Genomic DNA, 19,450 nt, shown 5'->3' on the forward strand with positions numbered 1-19,450 from the left:
TGCACTACCAGGCAAAAATTGCAGCTTTAATTTTTAGGGCTTTCTTTGTGGTCTTTTAAACAGCCAAACTGAAATGAAAAAGGCAATAAAAACACATGCAAAAAAACCCCCATAAAAACAAGCTATTTTGACGCTCTGGTTTATAATATGATGCACTTTTAATTGCACATCATATTTAACTGTTGTGCATGTTAGCTCCATCTGTGGCAGGGTGGGTGTAGAGCTGTCACAGAGATTTTGTCAGTTGTTAGAAACTGCCTTTTTAAGATTTTACTGCAAAGTCCAACAAGCAAGTTTTTTAAAAATATCTTTACATGGAGATAAGGCTCTTCAAGAGCAAATAAACAGTGTTTACATATTGGAGTTTCTCTGAGTTTCCAATTGCATTGTGTACAATTTGTCTGTGCTTTAAATGACAAGTTAAAGACTGTGCATATCTTGTGTTATCTTTAAATTCTTCTTTAAATAATCAAAGCTGCAATAGACTTCAACAAATTAACTTCTGTACACTGTTAAGCTAGTTCACATATTGTGCATACAGTGAAATGTCAAAACGCCAAAAAAGATTTCCAACACAACATGAATCCTCAATTTTTACAAGGAGCTTTATAAAGGATGCATATTTGGATTTAAAACCAAATTCAGTTGCCTTTTGCAGGAAAACCCCCAAATCCATCCATTTTTTGCCTTTTTTTTGAAAATTTCACGTTTAGATTTTTGTACAAAGTTCTCATTTGGATTCAGTGTTTTATGACATAATTTCGAGGGCAAATTGTCTCTGATATTTGAGAGCTACAGTTAATGACTCACCTTGACGAGAGGTCTTGAAGCTGAAGGACTGAAAGCCTCCGGTAAGGGCGGAGGAGTCAATGACATCCACACCGTACTCACTCTGGCTCCTTCGGTAAAGAGTGACAGCGACGATGAGCAGTACAACTGTCACCACCCCTGCAGCCAGGCCTGAATACAGGGCAACGTCACTGCTGTTCTCCACACCTTGAAATGTCAGAATGAGTGAAAAAAACAAACAAACGTGACTTTGAATGTTCATATGAACACAATCAACTTTTTGGGATTTCCTTATCTGGATGATTGAGCATGCATCAAGACTTCTTATATTTGCTTTCGGAGTCTCTGTGGTTAATTAGGATGCTTGGAGACATTCTCTCCCAAAATAAACTGGAAATCTGTGTTGCTTAGTAGCGCTTTTATGGAAGTCTCTTAAACCAAGGAAGTCTACCTTGGTTTCATGCTACTTTAGTGCATTTTTTATTTTCTGTTCTTTCCATGATGCACAGCTTCATTGTTCCTTTCCTCAGTGTTAAAGTTACTAATGAGGAACCTTGGAAGGAAGGCGATTATAATCAACCCAGCACCTGACTGTCATTTCAAACACTGCTTGGCTCTGGTGTTGGAGGCGCTCTGTGTTCCACTGGGATAATGTGACAAAACCAATTCATTAAATTAGCTCATCGGCAGCGATTATGCTCTATCTGGTCCCACCAGTATTGCGGCGTCCAACTCCACAAAGCAAACGAATGAGTGGGGAAATAAAGGAGCTGCTAGCTTGTTCTTGAAAGATAATGAGATCTGCACTAAAACAGGACATGCTGAGAAATCCTCTAAGTAGCCTGAAGCTCAAATCAGGAGAAATTGACAAAATATGCAAAGCGGTATTAACAGCTACAGTAGCAGGTTAATTGAGGGCTTGGGAAGTTTTTGGCAGCCTGGTCGCATTCTTTTTCCCATTCCTGACAAACAAGAAGACATAACTATGTGAAAGGACAAGTCAGGAAAACATGGGCAAATTGATTTTTCTCTGTGCAAGCTACGCAGTAGCATTTCCCTACACAGCAATAATGCATAAAGCAGTGGATTTACAGTGGTTAACCGCAAAGAGCTCAAACTGAAACACAATGCCCGATATAATCAAAAATAAGTAGAAGGGTACAGCATCATTAATGTAGGAGTGAAACTGAGATAATAATGGCAATAAAAGCTGGGACATTTGATACAGCTTATGTTATTTTTACAGAGACTTGGTAACAATCCAAGTCAAACAACATACAGCATGTGGAAACGGATGCAGAGTGTAAAGAAAACAGCAAAAGTCACAATGCACTTTCTTTAAATATTTCAGGAAATGAGATAAGAAGCATCAATGACAAATGTTTGGTCGGGGAAACAAACGGCTAAGCCAAACAACCTTTAGAAATGAATTTAATTTGTTAATATTAATCATCATTATTCATTCACGTGTCATTTGATGTGCTGTCTGTCTGTTTGTCAAAACATATGTATTTAAATAAGCTAATTCACAGTGACTCATACAGCGTTATTCTCTATGGCCACACCTGTGATTTACCACTTGGCAGCTTATTGTTCCTATTTCAGGGCAATTCCCTCTCTGAGGGCAACATTAGTAATTTGTTAAGCTTAACCAGTGCCAGAATCAAATGGCTGCTGATGAGCGTGCTGTTTTCTTGTAACTACCCTTGTCAGCTAGAGAATTTCTGTCACTCCAACAGTGGGATTATGCAGCCAGAGCCAGTCCCTTCCTATAAATGCCATTAATGACATCGCACCAGTTTGCTGCTATCAGCCCAGAGGGTGTTTACAAGACAAAACTCAATTAGGTGTGAATGGAACTACCCTCTGAAAATAACTTATTATACCTGCATTTAACAAAAAAAGCCTAAATTATACTTTAGTTTTAGAAAACATATTGGGCTTCGTAATACCCATCAGTACATGTAATCAGTACATTAAAATTACATGTAAAACTGAGTAAACATATAGAATAATTACTGTAATAGCAATGCAATGGAAATGATATTAATAATGTTCCATAATCAGCAGTGTTATAATTGATATTCATCTATGCTATTGGTTTAAGTATGAACAATTGGCATCTCAGAGATATTCACAATGTTTCCTGCATGAATGGCAGCAATAATGTGGCAGGTCTTACCCATAACTCACTGTATTTTAATCTAAACTATAATTTGCCTTCTACCTAACACATTAGTATTGGTGCTTTAACTTAAACAAACAGTTAAAACAAAACTGAAAACTGAGTGAAACATCAGTTTTAACCTTATAATAGACATTCAAATGATATTTAAAGGTACATTGCATATAATAGTCGGAAAATGTTTTTATAAACAAACTCTTAACCAATTTGTAAACAAACAACCACTTTGCTTACTGGTAATCATATATGTGTTGGTGTAAAATAAAGATGTGGTTATTTTTCTTTTTTTTAAATAAATCTTTCCATTTTTTCTAATCTTCCACTTTTATTTAAAACAAAATAATTGGGAGTGTAGATTTTTTTGCTACCTCGTGAAGCTCTACCCATCTATCCTTCAAGCTCTTGCTTTCAGTTTTCCTCTGTAATACCCAATCATATTTACATTTTAACAATTAACCTAATTAGTTGAAAATTTGTCTCTTTGTTGTTCAGCTCACTTTTCCAGCCTTTTGTTAGCCTCAATTTAAACATTTGATATGTGCATATAAAATTTGAAAACCATTGTATTGTGTGTTCATTTACATTTTACACGGCTTCAAAACTTTTTGGTTAAAGTGAGGATGCTGTCTGGGTAGAGCAGACAGATAATTAGGATGTTGGACTTGCTAATGTAAATTCAGCAATTCTTATTATTGTAGTATATCTGGACTTTGTGTCAGGGAGGTTCAGGTTAAAGGGTGTTTAAAAATGCTTAGTTTGAGTTGTTATATACTCCTCTGTTGGGTTTTGTTTACAAAAGTTCAGAGTTGCAAAATGTGTGAAAAAAACTTTTGGTCACACCTTTTTCTAATCCCAATCCCTAATCGAACAATCCAGGTCACGGCTGGAGAGAGTGATATCTTTTAAATAAAACATCAGAAAGGAATGAAACTAAACAGAAGCTCACCTTGTGGCTTGGCATCATGCAGCAACTTCCGATCTGCAGAAACACACAACATCATTTAAGCGTTAGCTGATTCAATCACTGCCTGCGTGCAAATCCACGCTGGTGCACACTGTGTGTGATGTATGTGAAACAAAGTGTTTGAATAATGAAGACGGATGAGGGCGTTGCTAATGAGCATGATTATCATGACGATCATGATCTAGCCCACACTGCCAAAAATTATGAACAGTAAGTCTATGATGACACAGTCAATGAACACAATGGGACTGACAGTAATGGTGCTAAACCACTATATCTTTTTCTCTTTTTTAACCAGTGAAGTGTGGAGCTGATGTTACCCACTCTGTGTACAGAGGCCGCCTGTGCAGTTTTCTGTAGCCACTGCCACCCCGTCACACAGTCGCCCCCCATGCTTGGGCTCCGGAGCCGTACACTCTCTGCTGCGCTGCCTCTCGCAGTCCGAACTACACGTTGACCACTCACTCCACTCTCCCCAGCCGCCATCCACTGCAGGGGCAAACACAAAGATAGAGCCATTGAATGTGAATACATGCACATGTTACTGTATAAAGAAATGCAAGTGAAACACAACAGGAACTAAAAAATGCATGCTACTCATACTCCAGGTTTAAGTGTATTTTTTAATAGCTCTGTGGAACTTTACAGCAAAACACTTTCAAGGTAACAGTTGCACAACTAAAAATAATGTCCCACTTAAAGTGTCAAAAACATGTACAAAGCTGGTGTTTCTGATCTGGAGCATAAAGAGACTCCATCAATTCGCCTTTCTAAAAGATCCCCTCTTCCTGCTAATCTGAAAGCAAAGGCATCCTGTTTATGTTCAAACCCAGATGCAGAGAAAGAATCTGTCAGAAGGAGACATTTGGCAAAGAGGAGATAATGTTTGGAGGAGTGCACTGTACTTGACTGATAATTTTTTTTTAAACTTAAACCTGATGAGCGTTTTTCTTTATACTCCACTGTGGTTGAAATCATAAATTTGGGCTTGCCTATAAAAGAAAAAAAAACACACGGGTAGAGGCGCAATTTTAATAACTCCTACTTCCTCTTACAGCCTGAGATTCTACTCTTAGCTTCTCTCTCATGTTATCTTCACCCCTCTCTATTTGTGCATCTTTCTCCTCTTGCCAGACATTTTCACTTCATTAGTTGTTTCACAGGTGCACTGCATTTGATTTCAGATAACAACCCACTGTCACCAGTGCATTGCAGATGCTTTCACTGTAAAACTCTGATGTTGAAAGAAGACTAGTGCTAACTATAAAACCTACCCAAAGCTTTTAAGACAAGTGTCATGGCATATGTTATATCAAATTTCTGTAAAAAGATTGAAGGATAGGAGCAACAATTTGTGGTTAAATAGTGGGTCTTGTGCTGCACAAAAAATACTTTGACTGTAGCTCCTGCAAAAACCCAAATAATAGTATTTAGACTGAGATTTCTGGACCAATTAAACAATGTTTACGGTTCATCACTGAGTTTTTGGTTATAATTTTTATTTGTTTATTACAAAACACAAAGTTTCAGTTCTCTCCAAACAGAGACTGAAAAAGTAAGCCAACTATTTTTTACATTTAGACCAAATAATGAAAAAGAAGTTAAATAAAGACAGTATTACTAAACTATTTATGCTATTATATGTAATCTTGTGTATATGTGCTAATGATATTTACATATTACTTAGGTATATTATATTCACAAGGATGTTATACAAATAGTATGTAAATATAAATACATTTTGTACAATGACAGAGGAAGAGTTTTGTTAGCTTCTTGTTTTGCTAGCTGTCAGTCCAGCAATTATTCCAGTTTCTATTCTTTGTGAAACGTAAAGTAAAGCTAACCATCTACAGAAATCTAGATTTTGTTGCAAAGACACAGGTGCTACATTGTATTGATCTTATGCAAATATTCTCATGAATGCAAATAAGTGCATTTTCACAATAACAAGTGATTTCTGCAGAATAAACTACTTGAACAATACAGACTTTCAACAGTCATAAATCTAAAATTTGCACATCTTATCTGGCAACTGTAAATCTTTTATTTAACCCATAGCTGTAAGGTGCAAGAGAAGCTTCAAAAGGTCAAAATTAGTAACACTAAAACATGCTCTTTATCACTAAGAGTGAAAAGAACATGCTATTGCTCTTACCTGGACACACTGTGTTGCAGGTACTCTTCTGAACTGACATGCCCTCACAGAAGGCTCCACCATTGAGAGGCGCTGGATTTGTGCAAGTGCGAGAGCGTTTTTGCACACCTCGACCGCAGCGCACGTTACAGGGAGACCAGTCCGTCCAGGATGACCAGCCACCATTCACTGCACATGTCAGAAGAGGAGGGAAAAGGTATGAAGAAACACTAAAGGAATTCTGGCCTGCATCGCAGTCAGAGGATTCACTCAAAGGCGGTAATGAACATCAGAAAAAAAAGATAGATAGTGTCTTCCCTTCTGTCAATGTACACTTATTTCTCGGATATGTCTCCTAAAGTAATGTAGGATGATTGACTAATGAGCTCATTTGTTGTCATAGGAAAGGAAGAAATACTACTGTTCCATTATTGTACATCTGTTGGAGGCTATTGGGAATAGTAAGCTTGTCAGGGACTTCATTAGCATTATGGAAATTAATGATTGATGGACCGGAGCAATGGGATGTCAGAAAGAATGAGATGTATTCCTGCAGCAGTTAAATGCCTTCTTTAAAATAATAAAAATAACCGGATGAAAGGTCAGCAAAATGAACAATGAGACACTTCATTTAAGGCTGCCCTTCAGTGTAAAAGGAGTTTTTACTAGTATGACACTATTTCACTTTCTACAGCCCTGATATTTAGTGCAATTCACAACAAAAGTCACCTCAAGGCACTTTATATTGTAAAGTAAGGACCCTACAACACTACCAAGAAACAACAACAATCACATGACCTCCTGTGAGCAAGCACTTGGTGACAGTAGGGAAAAAAAACTCCCTTTTAACAGGAAGAAACCTAATTAAACTATACTTAGACTTTTTTGAGCAGTTTTGAAGGAATAGGGTCTAAAAGGCACATTGATGGTTCAGAGGGATAAATTACTGTGACCTTAACTCAACAAGGTTTATTGGGGAGAAATAAATAAGAGGTAAATATTAGCAGTTAAGTGTTAAGTTGCTGTGACATATCTGTGGGACAGCTGTGAATCTATTTTTTTCTCTCTAATTTTTAACATCTTGTCTCTGAAGAAAGTAATTTCTAGTTAAGGTTAAAGGAATGAGCTCTGACTATTTGTCAGCTTGGCTACAGCGATGAAAAGAAGCATGTGGTTGTTCGCATTTTTCTCAATCAGTGACAAACAGTGAGGTGTCTTAGCTTTAAGGAGGACTTAAAAAATGAAGTAACAAACCATTTTTCCAGCCCAAAAGAATATCTTCTTGATGAGTGCAGCACTATTTCCTTTCCGACTTGCATGTTATCGGCTTTAAGGCAGATTTTACTATCTAACGAGCCACAGTATCCAGGGTCTTATGCACTGAGGATCTAACACTATTAACAAGATAATCAACCTCGGTGTGAGTAAAGCTTAGTTAGCTGCTAACTGAATACCATAATAGTGAAAACTGATATTCTGATGTAGGCAAGACTATTCTTCAACACTACTGTAATAAGTTACCAGGCAAATCTACTCTCATGATTTTTTGTCAGAGATAAAATTGCAAAATTAAAAGAACTGTAATCTTACCATAGACTATAACAGTAGCAGTGGCACTGCGTCGCTTGGCCACAATGTTGCTGGCAACACAGGTGTAGTTTCCAGAGTCAGACAGCCGGGCCTCTGAGATGATCAGGTTGTGGTCACCTTTTTTCTCCATGATATTACCATCATCAAAGCTCAGGTTTTCCTCATTTTTCAGCCAATCCACCTGAAAACAAAAGTATGTCAAATTCATTCAGGCAGACAAACATCTGATAACCGGACAGATGTGAGTGATAAAAAAAGCAAATACACGTAAAAACATCTGGTGGAATGTTTCAAAACGTATCAGACTAATTTAAAAAGGGTCAGTAGTTTGATAGAGTATCACAAAAGGCTTTCAGAGGTAAAGTGAACTTCACCCAAGGTTACACGAGAAAACAGTTCAACAATTTGAACCGAATATAACTGCAAAGGCTCTCTTTCATCATCTATGGTACACAAAGCGTTAAAGAGACTGTACTCAGTGCAGGAGAGGCAGGGTAAAAACTAGTAATGGCCGTATTCTTGAGGCCGTCAGGTGGAAGTGCATTAAAGCAATTTTATTTCTAAGTGCTGTCAGTCAACACAATTTGTCATTAAATCTTCAAATGTAAGTTAAATCTTGACCATGCATACAAAAAAAACCCCCAAATGCTTCAGCCATGAAGTAGGATTTCTAAAGTAATTAGTCTTTAGAAATCATGGACACTTTGTCCCATGGGCAAAAGAGAGATCGTCTGGTTTGTTAACGACTGTACTATAAAAAGCCAGTATTTGTGATATGCACAAATGACATATGGCATTAGTAAGAGAGCCTTTGAAGGCACCATCAATAGTAAATGATGTGATACATGAAGCGTTTTTCTATCTACCTGTTTAATTAAACATTACAAGAACATTTTTAAGAGTCCCCAATATTTGAGGGAGAAAATTTAAGACAACAATTCATTACCTTTAAAAGTTATATTATTCCCTTTTAGTAATTTAATTAAAACTGAGTATATTTCTCCACACTCACAGTTTCAACATGCCTGGTAACTGGTTCAAAATCCAGTTAGTTATGTGCAGGTCACTGTAGTATAACAGTAGAAACATTTTGCTACAATTGTTCCTTTATGAAGATTGCATACAGTTCAGTATTTGCTAACAAATGCTTCACAGTCGTGCTGATTGAAGCGTGCATTTTGCATTTCATCATGTAAAGAAGTCTCTGTTCTCCCGTCTTGACAAAAAAGGAGAGGACAAAAATTGAAACACGTCCCTCACTACATTTATGAAGATATGTAAGGGGACACATTTTGATTGCAAGATTAGGGGGTTGGGAAGCACAACACATCTGACAACAGCTCAGAGTAAAGTGATGTAGTAGGTAGGTCACATCCTCCAGCGTTACCAATTCAGTGGCCATGTAGTGAGTGAAACCAATAAGGAATTACAAAATAAAAGACGCTCAGTTGATGCTCCTCTCCTCGCATGACTGGCCCTGTAAATTGCTATTAATGTGCCAGTAGCTTGAGCTTTTCATTCAGAGAGACGAGCTAGGGCACGAGGATTGCGCTTTGATTTATGGCAGTGTATTTGAGGATTAAAAACTCCGCCCCACTGGGAGAGCCATGTGTTTGTGCATGGGGTTGTACTCCAGTGTGTGAGTAGCATGTGTGTTTGTGGATAGTGTCCATTTGCCAAGGGAATGTAACTACAGCCAACAAACTCAGAGATTGCTTTGCTCTTTCAAAGCACTCTAGATGAAAAAAAAAAATGAGCTAGGAAATCAATAAATCTGGAGTCATGTTGTCACAAGCGTTTTTTGCTCCTTTTGATGGCCCAAGAAGTCTTTCATCATGTAGCTTTTTTTTTCATGAATTGGCTCCGCTGCTTTCAAGACATACAGTACCAAGTGCTCATACTAGTGTGCAACATTGCGCCTTCATCAGTTCTTTCTTTATAATTCACTCTTTCACAGCCAGTGTCTAATCATCCCCAGTGTTTGTCATGGCTGGTCCGTCTTGTCAGTTATGAAAGCAGTCAGTTTTGACCTTCTACAAAATGGAGCAAATATAATTGAATAATTTCATACAAAATGAGCCCATTTTACAAGCTTATTCATGTAATCGCATTATTTTCTTGTAGTCTGCTTTATGCAAGGATTGACAGCAAATACTGACCCTTACTTCTCAAATAGTAATAAATGAGTTGAAGTGATTGATTGGTGAGCTTTGTTGTTTTTGCTGGGGTTAACAAACAAAGCCACCGTGGAGTTGCAAAAACTGCAGTTCTTCAAATGGTCACTTGACACTGGCTTTCATTTAGTCTGCAAGCCTACAGTAAATGAAAGACACTTTAGACACAGTACAGTACACAGTACTTAGATAGCTGCTAAGCTTCACATCAGCTAATTCAAACTGAAATGGAAGACTCGACCATGTTTGTAGTGTTGATGCCTAACTACCTAAATGACTTGGTGCTTGTTAAACTGTAATGAGATCCCATCTCAAATCTTAACCTCCAGTGCTTTGTTCTCATATTCAGATGGGATGAATATTTAGAGCAAAGTGTTGAAACTGAGTTTGACAGGTACCAAGATGTAACTATTACACCGTGTAAATTAAATATATTTCAATATTAAGTGGATAATATGTCACCACAGGAAACACCGAGCAAAACAAATTGCATTGTTTAAAATAAGAACTCACATCTGCATCTTTTACATAACACAATGACAAACCTAATTTCTTCCACATGCAGGTGGAAATTTTTCATAAATTAGATATCAAAACAATGGAGGAAAGCATTTTTCCCATTTACACCACATTTAAGTGTCAAAGTGAAAAAAACAATACAAAGGTAAATCACTGCGGTGCTATAACTGGACTAAATGACAGGACTATATGACAACATGATACATTTAAAACAGAACCACATTTCTCTTGCGTTCAACTCAAATGAAAGGTCCAAAATCTGAAATAAAAATGCAACTCAACATTAAAAGCTCCAAAATTTGCATTTTTTGGCACGGGAATGACACTGTATTATATGATACTTTATGTTACCCTTCCCCACCTTTCCCTGTGTTTATTGTAGCTCTCTACCTATGCAGGTGATAAATTATATATTACAGTTAAAACTAGGGATGCACCGATACCGATACTGGTATCGGGTATCGGGACCGATACTGTAAAATGTGGTATCGGTTAACTCGTAAAAGTTAACCGATACCACGAACCGATACTAACTTATTTCATTAATCAGAGGGTGGATTGTCATTTTTGTTGTATTTTTTTCGATTGGCCACTAGGGGGACATCCCACCCTAAACAGGCACAGGGTTAGACGAGTGAGACTGGCGGCTCCAGATAAAAAAAGAGAAACTGGAGGCTGCTGTAGCTAGGCTAAACAGAACAGCCAACTTTAACTCAGGTTTTGGAAAACCAATGAAAAATGTCAAGAGAAAATCCACGGGCAGTTAAAATAACAGAGGCTCTGACTCATTTTATTGCTCTGGATGACCAGCCAATGCCGGTCGTGGAAAACATAGGATTGCACCGTCTTCTCAGCATACTCGAGCTGCGATATGAAATTCCCAGCCGCCCACACATCAGGGAGATAATGGTGCCAAAACTTTCTAAAGAGGTAAAGACAAGCAGTGTGTGCACGATGTCAGTCCTTGGTTTAACGGCACAGTGGACTGATGATCCACGGGCAGATGGGGAGTTCGTTCGTCAATGCCAAATACTTTCGTTATTTTGTTTGTTTGTTTATAATATGGACACTCTGCAATAATTGAAAAGTTTATTTTATTCTCAAACCTAATTTGTATTTATTTTATTCCAAACAGAAGTGTTTATTTATTATTCTGAAGGCTCGAGACAGTGCCAATAGTTCAGTGATATTTTGTTAAATTACAATGTGGAGACTCTGCAATAATTTAAGAGAAGTGCTTATTTTTCACTTGAAATTTTTTTGTGGTCATTTTTATTAAGATATTATTTATTATTGGCAGAGAATAAAATAAAACATGTCTTCCAATTCATTGCATTTGTGTGTGTGTGTGTGTGGTAGAAGTATCGGTTTTTGTACTCGGTATCGGCAAGTACTCAGATCCAAGTATCGGTATCGTATCGGTTTGAAAAAATTGGTATCGTTGCATCCCTAGTTAAAACAAAAAAAAAATCTATGAAAGATAGCCATGAAATGCCAGAAGATTTGCTGTTTAAGATCAGGGTAATTGAAATGATGCTATCTTTCCTAAGTAGAGTGAGCTATCAAACATTCATGACTTTTTATTTTTTCTACTCTAACCACTGGGAAATCGGGAATTATTGAAAATGTAGGTCCGATAGGATTAGCCCCTTGCCAGTAAAGAAGCACTTTGATGCCAGAGTCGTCCTGGAGAACATTTCAAATCGACTCTTGGGGCTTTTTACTCAGCAGCGTTTCATTTAACCTAATTTGTTCAACTTGACAAGGAAAACTTAATTACTTATTAGGGTTTCCAGGACACACTGTAGGTATGTATTTGTAGATATAGATGGCTAGTTAGCTGGTTGAGGTATTCTGTGACATAGATTGTAGGTAAAAGTCACTGTGACATTAACAGTTCATCTGCTATAAAGCTTTGAGTTTAGCATTTAGGCTTTCCCAAACTTGGTGTGTTAAAATTAGTCGTGAAAATATTCTGCCCTAAGACAAATCCTAGCTAATCAGTCCTTTAGAGATCCATTTAAAACCAGGAGATGCAGAGGAACCAAATATTCAGTAGCTGAAAAAAGAAGCCAAAATGTATTCTTATAATGACATTGGCAAAGAAACTATTTATTTACTATTTATTACGCATTAGTCATGCAATGGTACCAGTACCAGTAAAAACAGAGTTGCATTTGATGCTTTTCTGTCCTAGCTTTACTTCTCTCACACATAAGCCTACAAAGAAGGACAATTTTAAAACTGTTAAATTTACATCACCAGTTGAAACTGAGAAGGCACTGCTTGCCAACTAAGACAGCAAACTTCAGAGAAACTGGCACACATGCAAACCCATTGTGCCACTCCACAGTAACTAGAGATTAAACATTTCAGTTGTACACTCCAGAATGTGTTATACAAACAATAAGCACTGACTCCTGAAGACAGAAGTTGTCAAGTATGTGGAGATTCATTAGACAGCTCATTTTATGTTGACTGAACTAAGGCTGTTATTACATGAGTTTTACAGTAAACGCTGCAGTATTGTAAAGATACATGTTTCTTTTACATTTTTGGTCTCACATAAAGGTATGTTGGAATTTTATTTCTTCATTAGTTCCCTTTTGTTATCTTCTTACTTATGAAGGTTGCTGGTCTATGTACACAAACATCCAGTGTTCACAAGTGCATTACAAAATTATTATTCAACATAATTAATATAAAATAAAAAGTGACTGCCATTTCACAGCTCAACATGTTATATTATTTATAAAACCGAGATGAAGGAGGATGGCTGTGATGTGGACATCTAGGTTTCCGAGCTCATCCTTACAACCACTCTTACAAAAACGTTTCTAATCAACTCTTTTTAAGTGGTATTGATAGAAAGTAACCCATGTTTGAGTGGTAAAGTATGGATTGCTGGTGTATAGATCTCTCTCATCCTTACTGCAATGCCATTCAATTAGTTAGGTTGCTGTTTGTCTCAGAAAATGATTCCAAGTTTCGTACTTTTTCGCTGTAAGGAATGTGCTTTCTTTTTGAATCAGTGTGTTCCAGTTGTATTATATATGTTAGTTTCTTAACTTAAGATTTTTAAAGTTATATGTGATTAAAAAAAGATGCACATGTACACTTTTAGAAGTAGTGTGGGTGTTTGTGTTTGTGGATAGAATTTAACAGGCAACAAAAACAGAAAAGAAGCAGACTGAGAGATTAATGTAATGATTTGTTTTCATGCTAACATTATCCTAATTTCTAAACTGTGATGGTGTTTGACTCATTCACATCGTGGTAAAGGGCATCTGAGATTGAAAAAAAGGATTTGTGAAAGGACATAATAAGAAGAGAAAGATGAAGCTTAATTAAACCATTAAACAGCAGCTGTTGTACTATTCAATAAAACTGACCAATAATTATCTCTTTATCCTCGCTGTGATCAGACAAATCCTCTTTGGTGGTGACTTTTTATTTTTTGGGACCTTTATCTCAGGAAATTCTTACAGTGAAGTAAATTAAAATAATCTCTTTGTTCTCTGGTTGGTTTTTCCTCTTGTGATTTTGCTTTGATTAATCTGTCTCATTCTGACCCTCCCTCACTTTCAGGGAAGAGTATAATCCTGGAGTGCGAGACACTCTCTGTTGGTCCTAGAGTCAAAAACTATGGAGAGATGCACATGCTGATGAGATGGCAGGAACGCTCAAATGAGCCTGATAAGCCAGCGCCCGGGGACGACAGGAAACATATTTGCTTAATTGGCAAATGTGTCCCACTTAGATTGCAGCAACTAGTGTTGCACTACAGAACACCTGACCTAGCTGCGCCGGCAGTCTATTGGCATGGTGTCAAGGTCACCGTACTGACCTCTACATGTCACTCATACATACCAGTATATTTTGCTCTTTTTCACTCTTGGTTGAGAAAGCAAATACAATAAAGCCAGGAAAACAGCATCACATCATCAGCATTGTGTCTATGAAGCATGCAGCAGAGCTTAATTTTCTGATAAATTCAAGCTGTGTAAAGCTGTTGAGGTGAGAGAGCCGGCAAGTCTGGAGGGCTTTGTTTATTTGCAGAAAGGTATCATCTTAAACTTAACAGAGAAGTCATTTCAATTCCCTCAGCATCTGGCCTAAACACTTGATTATTCTGAAAGCAGATGTAATGACCTACATTTACAATCATTTAAATGGGAAGTGAAAGCGACATGAAGACAATTACAAAGCATTGCAGTAAGTTTTGTACCATCTGATTCAATTAAGATTGCGCTTCATTAACCGCCCCTCCCCTCCTTCCCTTCACTCATGCCTGCACCCTCTCAGCCTCCCCTCAGTCATGTTTGGCCTTTTCTCAGTGCAACAACAGCTTTCATGAAATCACATTAAACAAATGAATCCACCAAATCTGACGGACGCCTGTTCTGGAGGCAGGAGTGGCTAAACTTTCAGGGCGTTCTTGGATTATCTGTTCACCATCTCTGGAAACGTTATGCTTATCACTTAATAAATATATTTCAAGCAATCTAAATGTCTCAGGATGAGTGGCTTGATGATTGGAATGCTGGGGAATACTTGGGTGGGTAATAATTGAAAGCATTTATTCCTTTAGTTAGCTGCTAACCTTTTAATCTCTCCAGCATGATATTTTTGCTGTTCATTCTCTGCATGTCAAACATGTACAATACAGGCACTGATTACATAATTACTCACTTGCCCTTTTTTTCTGAAATTGGAAACTCTTTCATAAATCTATAAATCTGAACACTGGGTATAGCAATGTTGAAAATTTTTGTATATTTTCTTGACATTTTAAGAGTTTAACGATTTCACAGAGAAGATTTTGGAAATCTTTGTTGTCACTCTACTTTTAACAGCTAGAAAAAGTGTTGTCTATGAGTGATACGAACAATCCCTCTGTAAAACACTGAGTTGAACCTTCAGGGATTGACAACATTGTGAAAAAAAGTAGAAATGCAGAAAAATGGGACAATTGAGAATCTAACTTACATGGGAACAAAGCTGGTTGGGATTTACGTGACACTTTTTATAGATTTGCTATATTTTAAATGACAACATGTTTTAGATCTAGACGACTTCTGTAAAGCTGAACAGATGGCTAAGTTATAAAGGCAGTTCAGTCTATGTGTTTTTCAGTATCTAAAGTTTATAATGTGAACAGTGCACAAATTAAGTCAGTTAATGCTTTGCTGAACAAGTGGTTATTTTGCCATGTGGTCAGGTTGTTTAAAGATGTTAGTCTTTAACTTTTGTTCCCCTGCAAAGCTCTTCAGTTGTGTTCGCAGTGTGTTCCCAGCAGCAACGGCATCATATATTTACTCATCAATAAATGTAAACAACCTTCAGGCATCACATATATATTAGATTATATGTATTAGATGTTTACTTTAATATGTGGCATCCTTAATTTTATTAAAATCCCAGATCCCAGTGGTGCCACTGTACTTTAAAACTGCCACAGTATTCATGCTTAACTCATGAATATTACACTGAAAGTGACTATTTAGCTTTGCATTTCCAATTTTAGGCAATGTTATCATGAAGTGAAACAGAAACGGGAGGTTTATATTTTAAAGACATGGTTAAGTTCAGTTTTAAACAGAGATGAAAAGGACAAGTATATCTGAGAAGTCACAATATTTTTATACCTGTTATATAGTATAACCTTACTAGAGAATTTTAATGTGATATTGAAGGTTTTAGGTTGATATCAGCCTGTAAAGCGAAAGAATCCAGTTTTTATTCCTTTAGGATAATGTCTATGACCCAGCATTTGGAGTTTATTTTTGTATTTTTGATTTCTTATATTGTATTTGGAGATATGTTAAGTTCTTCTATTGCTATTATTAGTTGTCATGTCTACATCTCTCCTTGTTTCCTGTTTTATTTTGAAAGTCTTGTTTGCTATGTTCAGTGTGCTTAGTTTTGCTCTTCTCCTGTATGTCATTATGTTGATTTGTGTCAGCTGTTTCCCCACGTGTTTCCACTTCCTCTGATCACCTCCAATGTGTGTTTATTCTGTGTGTTTTCTTTCAGTCTTTGTCATCTGTCCCATGTATTGCATGATTCTGCTCAGGTCGTGTTTATGTTTCTTGTTCTTGTTTTTCCTCATCGCAGTTGCTCACATGTTCCTTGGCAGAACAGTGTTCATGTCTGTTTTCATAGTTACCACAGTTTAGTCACAGTTCATAGTTTAGTTTCCCCAGTTTAGGTTTCAGTTTAGTGTCGCTCCTGTTCGCCTTTGCTTGATTTTTGTATTCATGTTTACCAGCCATAATAAACGGCTTGCTTTTTGTTTAACCTTAGTCCTGTCTCCTTCTGTGTCTGCAGTTGGGTCCTCCATCTCACTCTATGACTGTGACACAGACAACCTCACAAAGACTGAAAGAAAACACCCAGACTAAATACACACTGGAGGTTATCAGGGGAAGTGGAAACACATGGGGAAACAGCTGACACAAATCAACATAACGATGTCAAAGAAGAAGAGCAAAACTAAACGCATTGAACATAGCAACACAAGACTTTCAAAATAAAGCAGGAAACAAGGCCAGATGTAGAAATTGTAACACAAGCTAGACAACAGAAAGGACAATAAAAGACTCAAAATGAAAAAAACTCCAAATGCCTCTGACAGATAATTTCTTAAATCCAAATATTACACTGAAAAATACCAGCTGTCTTGTAAGCAGGTTACCATACTGCTATCAAAATAAACTATTGCATTGTTACTTAAGTGTTGACTTTTCTCTGAGATTACCCCACATTTACCATGTTATCACCGAGCTGTAAAGTGCTATTAATAGTTTAACTAAATAACTACTAATTCAAAACAAGATTGTTTTTATTCAGAAACAGTGACATTTAATTACAAAAATATTATGTAAGGACATAATATTTTTGTTTCTTCTGTCAATGGCAAAATGTAACGACTTAAACATAACACAGTTGAGTATAATATGTGCTGGTAACTGTTCTGTCTCTAAAAAGCAGAGCCAGTTAAAACTCTTGTCACCAATAAACTGAAGCAGACTTAAGCTGTTTTACTATGATCCATTTTCTGTGGTCTGACTTGCATTGTGCACAGATTATTGCCTCTGTCACTGCTGGGACAGATAATATGGCGTTCTCTGGTTTTCATTAACATCCTACACAGCAGCCCAGTAAACTCCCGGGTGGCTTAGTTACAGCAAGATGCAGATAAAGTTCCCTCTCCCTCACTGATGGCATTGCCTCTGAGATCATGAACAGAGCAGTGACATAAAGGGATTTCAAGCTTTACAGTCAGATGTAAAGCATTAATGTATTAAAACAGCCTAGAAAGTTGGAGCGTATTAAATCTGCATTTTGTCAACTGTGCATTTAATATCAGCTCCAAAAAGTTAACTGTTCACATTTCTTCAACATCACAAGTATTAATTTCCAGCTGAATGTGGGAGTATGGACGTTCAGATAAATGTCATGGCCAAAATAAATATCCCTCAGAATACAAACAGGGTTTAACAGATCATGCTGCATGACCTCAATTCCTTAAAACTCAAACTTTAGCTGAGCTTGAGCTTCTCTCCTTCACAGTGCTGGATACAAAAAAGGCTCTCAGCAATGTCTAAAGTCATAAAAAGAAAAAAAAATTACTGCCACATCTCCAACTCTGGATGTCAGTAGTTTTTTTTTCTTCCCTCAGTGCAAGTCATACTAGAGAGAGCTGGATTTGTCACTGCATTATTTACTATAACCATTCTCTTTGTTAGCCGGAGTCACATTAATGAATGCATGAGGAGTTTGATGACCACAATGCATTGGGGAGACTCGTGGTACACCGATGCTCCATTTGTGTGAGCTGAATCATTCATCACACACACACACACACACACGGACACACACACACACACACAATTTGAAATGGAGTCCATTTTCACCTTTAAGGAATTCTAAAGCATCGATTTGGATTCTGAAAAAACAAATGGCTTAAGAACAGTTTGTTAATATGACAGATCACAACATGACAGACATAACAATGAAGCACACAAAAGAAAATGTTTGAGCAATACAAATTTTCAAATATCCATAAACAATATTCAGTACGGCAGACAGTGCTTAACCCCTGGTCTTTTCATTTCATTTCACTGAACTTTATTAATTCATACATGTGGTCAGTTGCTTTGATAAAACTGACAAAATAAAAATAATAAGAATAAAAAGTCTGCTGATTAAGTAATAAATACAAAATATATTAATAAATAATAACTTGTAAAGATTTAAAATATAAAAATTGAAAATACCCCGTTACATCATCGTATACTATCTTGCTGCTTTGGCATTCCAGAAATCACTGATATAACATCAGTGACGACATTTTGCTTTACTATAAACCAAAACACTGCCTCAAGCCTGCAGACATCAGAAAACATGGTGTCATCTTTACTTATTACTTTTTTGGACTTAGGACACTTATAAAAAATGATTTTTCTAATCCCAGTGAGACTCTTTCCTTATTAAATAGTACTGTAGCTGATGGTTGGACCCTACTGGTATTTATTAACCCCTATCAGCAGTGTCCCTCATTTCCATTGATATTCATTTTAATTGGGTCCCTCAAAGTGGAAAAAGAATACATTGGAGAGGGGCTCACTTTGCCTTTCCACATTTAATTGACACCCCATGGTCTGTGGTAACTGCAGATGTTATGGGCCTGTCATTGATGTGAACTTTTACCAGTTCTTCTAAGCAATTAATGAATGACTCATTACTATGAGTGGGAATATAACAGGTGATTTGGTTGTAATGTTAATGTTATATATTTTACATAGCTACCAGAAGCAATGAATAAGCTCTACAATTAAATATTACTTAATGAGAACATATATAACTATGCATCAAACAAATACTATCTGATATTAAAGTTAATGTTATCTGGCTATGTAGCATATTTTCCCAAGTTAAATCCTGTAAACAGGAATGAGTGAATAATTTAGTGAATAATTAATATTAAGTGGATCTGTTTCTGAAAGGTGCTGCTCCCTGTAATGGAGACAGATAACTCCTAAGTTTAACAAGACTAACAATGAGTGAGAAGGACAAACAGATTAAGA

The 19,450-nt window shown here is 36.8% G+C and overlaps 1 protein-coding gene across 2 annotated transcripts in view; it reads right to left on the reverse strand.

Moving 5' to 3' along the window:
* Positions 1–19,450, reverse strand: part of LOC146513980 (netrin receptor UNC5D-like) — a 268,872-nt gene that overhangs the window by 29,617 nt on the left and 219,805 nt on the right. For both annotated transcript variants that reach the window (XM_085168964.1, XM_085168966.1), the window contains exons 5-9: positions 7,666–7,846; positions 6,097–6,264; positions 4,263–4,427; positions 3,921–3,953; positions 811–996 (exon numbers count right to left, since the gene is read on the reverse strand). In XM_085168964.1, coding sequence (XP_085025090.1) covers positions 811–996; positions 3,921–3,953; positions 4,263–4,427; positions 6,097–6,264; positions 7,666–7,846 — 733 coding nt within the window. The remainder of the gene's footprint in view (positions 1–810; positions 997–3,920; positions 3,954–4,262; positions 4,428–6,096; positions 6,265–7,665; positions 7,847–19,450) is intronic.

This window comes from Neolamprologus multifasciatus, chromosome 7 (genome assembly GCF_963576455.1).
Source record: "Neolamprologus multifasciatus chromosome 7, fNeoMul1.2, whole genome shotgun sequence".
Classification (NCBI taxonomy): domain Eukaryota; kingdom Metazoa; phylum Chordata; class Actinopteri; order Cichliformes; family Cichlidae; genus Neolamprologus; species Neolamprologus multifasciatus.